The 10,075-nt window shown below is 48.8% G+C and overlaps 1 protein-coding gene across 1 annotated transcript in view; it reads left to right on the top strand.

Annotated features, from left to right (window-relative positions):
* Window positions 1–9,096, top strand: part of ACER1 (alkaline ceramidase 1) — a 27,767-nt gene extending 18,671 nt beyond the window's left edge. The window contains exons 2-6 of the mRNA XM_010828464.1: window positions 3,289–3,403; window positions 3,482–3,623; window positions 4,865–5,002; window positions 7,915–8,052; window positions 8,517–9,096. Coding sequence (XP_010826766.1) covers window positions 3,289–3,403; window positions 3,482–3,623; window positions 4,865–5,002; window positions 7,915–8,052; window positions 8,517–8,685 — 702 coding nt within the window. The 3' untranslated portion in view covers window positions 8,686–9,096. The remainder of the gene's footprint in view (window positions 1–3,288; window positions 3,404–3,481; window positions 3,624–4,864; window positions 5,003–7,914; window positions 8,053–8,516) is intronic.
* Window positions 9,097–10,075: the final 979 nt, after the last annotated feature.

Below are 10,075 nucleotides of genomic sequence, written 5' to 3'. Positions count from 1 at the left end.
TGGTTGTGGCCCGTGGGCTTAGTTGCTGTGTGGCACATGGGATCTTAGTTTCCCAATCAGGAACTGAACCTGCTTCCCCTGCATTGCAAGGTGGATTCTTAACCACTGGACCGCCAGGGACATCCCCACTCTCTGGAATTTGAAGTTGGGCCTGCACAGAAGGACTGAATACAGTTGTTTTCATTCATACCCAATATTGCCCCCTGGAGAGATTGTCTATTAAAGGGCCAAAGCTATTCCTGGTTCTGGTTTTCTTGTTCTCTGCAATTCCTTTCATTACCGAGCTCCTTGTAATAAATGAATGAAAGAATAAATACATGAATAAATAATTTGGTCAATTAAATAAGTAACCACACACGTGCACACACACACAGTTTATATTTATAGTTTAAGTTCATCAGAATCACTTTCTGTTGCTTGCTACGAAAGAACCCTAGCTAATATACCACTGCTGCTGGATTCATGGGGCTCAGCCTGTAGAGAGCTACCTTACCACTCCTGGGCATATATCTGGAAAAGATAAAAACACTAATTAAAGATGCATGCGCCTCTGTGTTCATAGCAGCATTGTTACAATGGCCAAGACATGGAGACAACCTAAATGTCCTTTGATGACTGCATAAAGAAGATGTGGAACATATATACAATGGAGTACTACTCAGCCATAAAAACAAATGAAACAGGACTTCCTGGTGGTCCAGTGGTTAAGAGTCTGCCTGCCAATGCAGGGGATGTGGGTTCGACCCCAGATCAGGGAACTAAGATCCCTCATGCCATGGCACAGCTAAGCCCATGTGCTGCAGCTACTAAAGTCCCCACACACCTAGAGCCTGTGCTCAGCAACAAGAGAAGCCACTGCAACAAGCAGCTTGTGCACTGTATTGAAGAGCAGCCTCTATTCACCGCAACTAGCCCCCATTGCACACAGCATTGGAGACCCAGCACAGCCATAAATAAATAAAATTTTAAAAAAGAATGAAACTTTGCCATTTTCAGCAACATGGATGGACCTAGAGATTATCATACTAAGTGAAGTAAGTCAGACAGAGACAAATATCATGATGTCACTTACATGTGGAATCTAAAAAATAATACAAATGAATTTATTTACAAAACACTCACAAAGAAAACAAATTTATGGTTACCAAAGAGGATGGATACACCAGGAGCTTGGGGTTAACAGATACAAACTACTCCTATATAAAATAGATCAATAAAGACCTACTGTATAGCACAGGAAATCACATTCAGAATTTTGTAATTACCTATAATAGAAAAGAATCTGAAAAAGAACAAATATATGTATAATTGAATCACTTTGCTGTACACCTGAATTTAACACAACATTGTAAATCAGCTATACTTCAATTAAAAAAAAAAACTAACTTAAGCAAAAACAAAAACAAAGAAACAAACAAGAGGGGGAAAGAGAGAATATTGGAAAGATAGTGAGATGTGTTAAAAAATGGAAAGATGAGTTGTTTTAGGAAGGCTGGGACCCACAGTAGGTCTGCAGGATTCAGCAGATGTGCAAATACTGTCCTCAAGCATTCGCTTTTTTTTTTTTTCCTCAGCCTTGTCTTCTCATGGGTGGCAAAATAGTTGTCACATCTCAAGTATCATAACAATATCCCAGAGCCTCTGTAGAGAGTTGTCAATGATGCAACTCCATCTTGGTGACTCCCAGGCTTTGTGCCTGCTCCAAGTTTCAGATTCCTAAAGGAGAAAGTCTGGTATCCTGCTTTGGCAGGGGTATCTATTCCAGTGGGTAGGGTTTCGTGATATAGACAGGGCAAGTTGGGGGTGGGGCGATCTCTGTGTTCTAGGGGAGCTTCTGTGAACTGGGTGGCCCTCCTGGAGATGTGTTTGACCTTGTCCGTTGATAAACATCAGAGACTTTGACATGGAAAACAAGGACGTAGGTGGGACCATGCGCTGGGAAACCAGTTTGCCAAGGCTGGGTTCTTAAATGGTGACCTTTGGGCTGATCCATCATTGTCCCAGGAGAGCTTTGGGTTCTCCTGGAATCAGGAGGGCTCCTGTCTTGGGAACCTGTACAGGTGACCAGGACCTAGGCTATAGATGTTGACCTTGTATCAGGTGAATGATTTTCCCCATACCCACCACTGTGCTCTGTTTTTTTGTTTTTTTTTTTTTTTAATTTGGCTGCTTCAGGTCTTAGTTTCAGCATAAGGAATCTTTAGCTGTGGCAAATGGAATCTAGTTCCCTGACCAAGGATAGAACTCGGACCCCCTACATTGGGAACTCAGAGTCTTAGCCACTGGACCACTAGAGAAGTCCCTGCTCCCTGTATTTCTTTTCTTTTTTAGTACTTATTTATTTGGCTGAGTTGAGTTTTAGTCACAGTCTTAGTTCTGGCATGCAGGATCTTTTGTTGAAGCACATGGACTCTCTAGTTGTGGTGTGCAGGCTCAGTAGATGTGGGGGCTTAACTGCATATGGGATTTGAGTTCCTTGACTAGGAATTGAGCCTATGTCCCCTGCATTGCAAGTGAAAAGTGTTAATTGCTCAGTCCTGTCTGATTCTTTCACAACTCCATGGACTGTAGCCTGACAGGTTCCTCTGTCCATGGAATTCTCCAGGCCAGAATACTGGAGTGGGTAGCCATTCCCTTCTCCAGGGGATCTTCCCAACCCAGGGATTGAACCCAGGTCTCCTGTATTGCAGACAGATTTACCAAGGAAACCCTCTGCATTGCAAGGTGGATTCTTAAGCACTGGACTGCCAGGCAAGTCCCTTCAGGCTATTTTTTAGAAGTGAGTCACTAGGCCAAGGCCAGTTCATGACCACTATGTTTGCATTTCAGTCCATAGGAAGTAGAGAGCAAGCCTCAAGAACTTGCAAGCAGGCAAGCTTCTCAAGAACTGACCTGGAAGTTATATTGATAGATTCATTTACAGCCCTGTCCTGTGGGCTAGAGCAGGTCACAAGGCCACAGTGAGCTGCAAGGAAGGCTGGGGAATGTAGTCTTGAGTTGAGTAGTTGAATGCCCAGCTCAAACTTGGGGGACACTGTTGCCGAAAGGAAAATGTAAGTAGATAGTCTTCACCATGTGCATTGAATGAATTAAGGAGCCCACAGAGTAATGGATGGAGTAATGGATCTACCAATGAGTGGTTGACTGGTCCGCTGGAAGATGGATAGACCCTGGGTCGGTTCACTGCCTGAGAGACGGCTGCTGACCAGATGGATAATGACTGAGGGTGACCGAGCTCAGCCTCCTCTGTCTGACAGCCCCTCACTATGCTTTCCCCTCCTTCTCCAGTTCAGCAATGTCACCTTCTTCATCTTTGGGCCCCTCATGACATTTCTGATGCGCCCATACATCCAGCAACGCTCCCGCTACCTTTACGTGCTGTTCGTTCTCTTCACAGTCACAGGTAGGTGGGGACATTGGGACAGGGTGGGGGGCAAGAGGGACAACACCCTTGACCACCTGCCTTTGTCTCTCCCTCCAGGACTGTTCTCCATGTACTTTCACATGACGCTCAGCTTCCTGGGCCAGATGCTGGATGAGATCGCTATCCTGTGGCTGCTGGCCAGCGGCTACAGCATATGGTTGCCCCGCTGCTATTTCCCCGCCTTCCTAGGGCAGAACAGGTTGGGCAGGGGCGGGCCCTCTGTCAATCCTACTGGAGCCCACCTATCCTTCAGACCCTTTGGAATCCCTCCCCTCAACACACCAGGACTTTTTCCTGACCCTGCCTGACCTATCCGGACTTTCAGGCACCCTCCTTCTGAGCATACTTGGGACCCTGGAAATCCTCCCCTGGTTGTTGTTCAGTCACTCAGTCATTTCTGACTCTTTGTGACCCCATGGACTGCAGCCCCCCAGGCTTCCCTGACTTTCACCATCTCCTGGGGTTTGCTCAGACTCACGTCCTTTGAATTGGTGATGCCATCCAACCATCTCGTCCTCTGTTGTCCCCTTACCCACCTGCTTATTCTTCCTTTTATCCCACCTGGAGAGTTGAGACCTTCTCCAGAGCCTTTCTGAGCCTACTTTGGGGTCCCAGGCGAGTGCGTGCTCAGTTGTGTCTGACTCTTTGCGACCCTATGGACTGTAGTCCACCAGGTTCCTCTGTCCATGGGGTTCTCCAGGCAAGAACACTGGAGTGGGTTGCCATTTTCTTCTCCAAAGCATCCCAGGACCCCATGCCTAAGCTTACCTGGGGCCCAAGACCTCTTCCCTGAGTCTGTCACCTGGTCTCTCTGGCGTCTTTCGTTGGATCCTCTTGGGTCCCCTTTTTGTTGACTTGAGACCCATCTGAATCTCTCTCCTGACCCTATCTGACCCACTTGAGCCTTCCAGGCTGTTGCTGCTCTTTAGTCACTCAGTCGTGTCCAATTCTTTGTGACCTCATGGACTGTAGCCCGCCAGGCTCCTCTGCCCATGGGATTCTCTGGGCAAGAATACTGGAGTGGGTTGCCATTTCCTTCTCCAGGCGATATTCCTGAACCAGGGGTGGAACCCGGGTCTCCTGCATTGGCAGGTGGGTTCTTTACCACTGAGCCACTGGGGAAGCTCAAGCCTTCAGGACCTCTCTCCTAATAGTTTCTGGGATCCCTGGTGCTCCTTCCTTAATCCCACCTGGCTCACCTGAGACTCTTGCCTGAATTTACCTGGGCCTTGGGACCCTCATCTGACCTTTTTGACTGAGCCCACCTGGGAGTCTTAAGACCGTCTTCTGAGCTCAGTGGGACTTCTCAGAACCCCTTCCCTTTTCTCATCCATCTCAGCCATGAGATTTCCGTGTGACTACCCAAACCCCACAGGAATACCCCTCAACCACCCTCCCCCTGTCTGCCCCCGCCACAGCTGAGCCCTTCTCTTCCTCCAGGTCTCGGTACAGCTCACTGATCATCATCATCAGCCTGGTCAGTACCTTCCTGTCCTTCCTGAGGCCCACGATCAACGCATATGCCCTAAACGCCATTGGCTTGCACATTATCTACATCGTGGTCCAGGAGTATAAGAAGTGGGTGTGACTGCAGGTGCCCAGAGAGGTGGCACCCCTTTCTCTTCCAAGAACCGCACCCACCACCCCCCCCCAAAGAAAAACCTCACCATGTTCCCTTCCCCAGAATCATTCACCAGCTAGGGGCAGGACCAGGATTTGAAACCTAAGGCAGAGTTTGTCCTTCTTCTCTGAAAACTGCCAAATACACATACAAGTGGAGAGCATTGTATCATAAATCTTCATGTGCCCACTAACCAGCCCCAACAGCATGTTACCAACCTGTGTTCCTTTTTTCTTCTTCTTGGCCACATGGCATGTAGGATCTTAGTTCCCCAGCTAAGAATGGAACCTGCACCCCTTGCATTGGAAGCTCAGAGTCCTAACCACTGGGCAACCAGGGAAGTCCCCAACCTGCATTCTCTAACCCCCTAGATTTCATATAATGTCACCCATTAATTGTTCAGGGTTTCACTCTCCTGATAAAAAAATTATCATTTTTAACCCATGCTAGGTCTTGGCAGGCTAGAGAAGGAACTCCCAAATGGGGCCATTTAAAGAGAGTTATATAAAAGGGTTGCTTACAAAGGAGAGGGCAGACTGTGGGAACATCACTAGAGATCATTTAGAATCCCTCCGTTAGTACCAGTGGGACTCCATGCTCATCAGGAGACCTGGGATGGGGAGTGATGGAAAGGAATGATTGCAAGAATCTGGAAGGAGAGAGGTAGCAGAGAGAGTCTTCTTGGCCAGAGCTGTGACCTCCAGTTGTTGGTTACAGTCCTACCTGAGCCAATCCCAGAGGGAGGTTGTGTGGGCTTCCAATTGGGTAAGTCAATGATTTCCAGTTGGGTTGGCCAACAGTTTCCAGTTGGGTTGGCCAACAGTTTCCAGTTGGGATGGCCAATGGTTTTCATTTGGGTTGGCCAATGGCTTCCAGTTGGGTAGGTCAATGGTTTCCAGTTGGGTTGACCAATGGGGAGCCCCAGCAAGGAATCAAATGGTGGAGGAAGGGTATTATTGGAATATTTATTTCCAGGTCCACATAACTCAGCTCCCCCACCCCATACCCAGCCAGCCCTTGAGGCTCAGGGCTGGGTGGAAAAAGGTAGCACAGGATCTAGAGAGGTGAATGGAAGATGCTTCCTTAGAATAGCATCTAAAAATAATACCCAGTTTGCACTGACCTTTCCTCAGTTTCCCAAAGACGTCTTCTTGTGCTTGGTCTTGTTTAAATCAGAAGACAAACGCAGTCCCTCAGGTCTTCCTTCTTTTATAGCAGTCCTTTCCTCCCTCCCTCTTTCTTCATGCCTCTGGTTTGATAACAGAAGCTCAAAGATTTGTCCTGTAGTACATCCTGAATTTTGGATTTGGCCAACTGCTTCCTGTGGTGTCTTCCAACCTGATTCCTTTTTTTCCCTCTGTAAATTAATAGATCTAGTTTTAGCTTTAACTTTTTTTTCACTTCATGTGTGGCACTGGGTGTCATTTGTTCCAGCCCATTAAGACCTCATGATGAGTGGTCGTCCTACATTTAGTGCCATTTTGTTTGATCTGTGGATTCAGATGGTGTCATCCAGATCCCTCATTATAAAGTTTTCTACAGCCCTTTCCCCTAATGATTTCAGCAGCCATTTCATGCTGTCTCCACCCGTGGTCTCCTTAGAGGGTGCAAAAGTGTGATTTTCAGATTCTATTATTCCTTCTGCATTAATTATCTGGAGTCCATTCATCCAGACAGAAGAATGTTTGCTCATCAATCTTGAAATACAGTTTGGACAGGAAAGACAGGATAGGGCGTTAATTCTTTCCCTTTTAAAAATTAATTTCCAGAGCAACGAGTTGGTGCCTTAGCCATCTCTGGTAAGGACCCATGAGAGTTTTTTTTAAAGCATTATGAACTCGTGGACATTTATCTCTAAAGTGTTTCAATCCATTGCAGTCACTATGCTATATTTTTAACTTTTTATTTTGAAATAATTACAGGCTCAGAGCAAGCTGCAAAAATAGTACACAGAGTCCTGTGTACCCTTCACCCAGATTCTCCCCACCTCCCCCAGAGGCAGCATCTTGTGTAATTACGTGTGTGTGTGCATGCTAAATCACTCAGTCATGTCCGACTCTCTGCGACCCCACGGGCTATAGCCCACCAGATTCCTCTGTCCATGGAATTCTCCCAGGCAAGAATACTGAAGTGGGTTGCCGTTTCCTTCTCCAGGCAATCTTCCCAACTCAGGGACTGAACCTGTGTCTCTGCATTGGCAGGCAGATTCTTTACCATCTGTACTCAAATTTTACCAATTCTTAGGTGTGGTTTTGTTTTGTTTTGGTGTTTAGACTGTCCTCTTTTAGGATAGCAGGCAGGGCTTGCGCTTTTACCCATGAAGGAGTTATGGCCTCATTAATCTCTCATAAGCTCTTTCCCAAGAGACATTGGGTTAGTTCTGTGGTTGGGGAAACACATATTCTAATCCTGAGTTGTCCCATGACATGGGACACCCTCCCACACACTTACACACGTATTCTCAGAGCCACGTGGACATAAATTCCCATGCACCAGCTCACAGGTGCACATACACTTATACCCCAAAGCACAAACACAGAAGGGCTTGTTGGTTGCAGCTTCTGTATTCTGATAAACCTGATTCAGACCCCACATACTGGCTGTGTAACCTTGGGGTGGGGTCTGGGCATACTTAATCTCACGTGCCTCAGTTTTCTCATCCACAAAATGGGAACAATAGCATTGCTGTGAGGACCCAGTATCTTGTAAGCGGTCCCCACATGTTAGCATGGGTCTGGCCCCTCCCCCACCTTGCCCCTTGATCCTTCCCTCCTCTGAGCCTCCTCTCCTGAAATGGAGGAATTTCCCATCAGTCCCCTGGGGATCTGCTAGCTGAGTCAGGCTCTGATCTCCCTTCTTCCCTCCCTAGGACCAAAAATAAGGAGCTCCAGCATCTGATTGAGGTCTCCACGGTTATATGGGCTCTCGCCTTTACTAGCTGGATCAGTGACCGCCTGCTTTGCAGTTTCTGGCAATGGATTAATTTCTCCTACCTGCACAGTATCTGGTAAGCATTTACCCTATGGTCTTGGGCTCTAGGGGCTTCCCTGGTGGCTCAGACAGTAAAGAATCCACCTGCAATGTGGAAGACCTGGGTTCACTCCCTGGGTCAGGAAGATTCCCTAGAGAAGGGCTTGGCAACCCGCTCCAGTATTCTTGCCTGGAGAATTCCATGGACAGAGGAGCCTGGCAGGCTACAATCCATGGCGTTACAGAATCAGACATGACTGAGCAACTAATGCTTTCACTTGGGTCCTAGAAGCAGAAAATCTCAGATTCCAGAGCTTGGAGCAGGACCTGGGGGAAGCGGGGGCAGGCACAGATACTGGGATGTGTGTGTATGTCTTGGGGGTGTGTGGTCAGGAGATCCCTTTTGATGGCCAGGATCCAGGAAAGGTCAGGAGAGGTGGGGCTGGGGCCATCAAGCTGACTGCTGGGGCATCTTTTCCCCCTCTCCACCTTGTCACCCAGGCATGTACTCATCAGCTTCACCTTCCCCTACGGCATGGTCATCCTGGCTCTGGTGGATTCCGCATACGAGATGCCGAACAAAACCCTCAAAGTCCGCTACTGGCCTCGGGACACTTGGCCCATGGGGCTGCCCTACGTGGAGATGGGTGATGACCACAAGAGCTGCTGAGGTCCAGCAGGGCTTCTTGATCACCCGACACCTATGCACCCACCCAGGACAGCGGCCTGAATTGGGAGACCAAGAGACACAGTTCTGCCCTCCGGCTCCCTCTCCCCTTCATCCTGGTCCTCCGTGCCCCCATTCCGAGGCAGGGGATGGACTTAATGACCTCTCTGTGCTGCAGTGTGATAACCCTGGAGCTCCCCTCCATGACCCGCCCCCATCCTCTTTCACTTCCTCTTCCAGGTTTACTGTTTCACACGACCTGGTGGGGCTGGATCACTGAGCCACTGTGCTTCTGTGGCAGCCACTGGGAATGACCTCAGGCTGGGGCTTGGTCCCTGGGCATCGTATAAACAGTGGTGGTCACTGTGAGACTTTTCAGACCTGTCTTTGGCTGTGCAAGGTCACTGATACTTGGGAGGCATCCTAGAGAATGGACATGTTTTCTGGTCACCTTACACTCAAGCATGTGTGCTAGTGGTAAAGAACCTGTCTGCCAATGCAGGAGACGTAAAAGATGCAGGTTCTATCCCCTGCGTCAGGAAGATCCCCTTGAGAAGGAATGGCAACCCACTCCAGTATTCTTGCCTCGGAAATCCCATGGACAAGAGGAGCCTGGAGGGTTACAGTCCATGGGGTCTCAAAGAGTTTGAACAGGACTGAAGTGACTTCATGTGCATGCAGAGACCTCAGGGATCCTCACATGCTCACATGTGCTCCCACGGACTTACGGGGCTGGTAGCGCTGGAGCCTCATGGAGGCCTGGACTGGGTGACGTGGGTGCTGTCGGGGCACGTGCATCAGGACAAGAGCTGTGGTGGCTGCTTTCCGTGTGCTGTGCTTAGTCACTCAGTTGTGTCCAACTCTTCCTGACGCCATGGACTGTAGCCCACCAGGCCCCTCTGTCCATGGCAATCTCCAGGCAAGAATACTGGAGTGGGTTGCCATGCCCTCCTCCAGGGGATCTTCCCAACCCAGGGGTCAAACCCAGGTCTCTCTCATTGCAGGTGGATACTTTACCATCTGAGCAACCAGGGAAGCCCATGAATACTGGAGTAGGTAGCCTATCCCTTCTCCAGGGGATCTTCCCAACCCAGGAATCGAACTGGGGTCTCCTGCATTGCAGGCAGATTCTTTAGCTGTTGGTACCAGGGAAGCCCGTGGTGGCTGGTACAGGCTCTTGAAATGAGAGGACAGAGGGAGGAGGGTGGTTTCCATGGTGGTTAAGAACTCAGGCCTTGGAGTCAGGCAGATGTAAATTTGAATTTTGCTCCACCATTGGGCTTCCCTGGTGGCTCAGAGGTTAAAGCATCTGCCCGGACTGTGGGAGACCCAGGTTCGATCCCTGGGTCAGGAAGATCCCCTGGAGAAGGAAATGGCAACCCACTCCAGTACT

The sequence above is a fragment of the Bison bison genome, unplaced genomic scaffold, assembly GCF_000754665.1.
Source record: "Bison bison bison isolate TAMUID 2011002044 unplaced genomic scaffold, Bison_UMD1.0 scf7180017864492, whole genome shotgun sequence".
In the NCBI taxonomy this organism is placed as follows: Eukaryota; Metazoa; Chordata; class Mammalia; order Artiodactyla; family Bovidae; genus Bison; species Bison bison.
The sequence above is the reverse complement of the archived record's forward strand: the minus strand, read 5'-3'. Positions and strand labels throughout refer to the sequence as shown.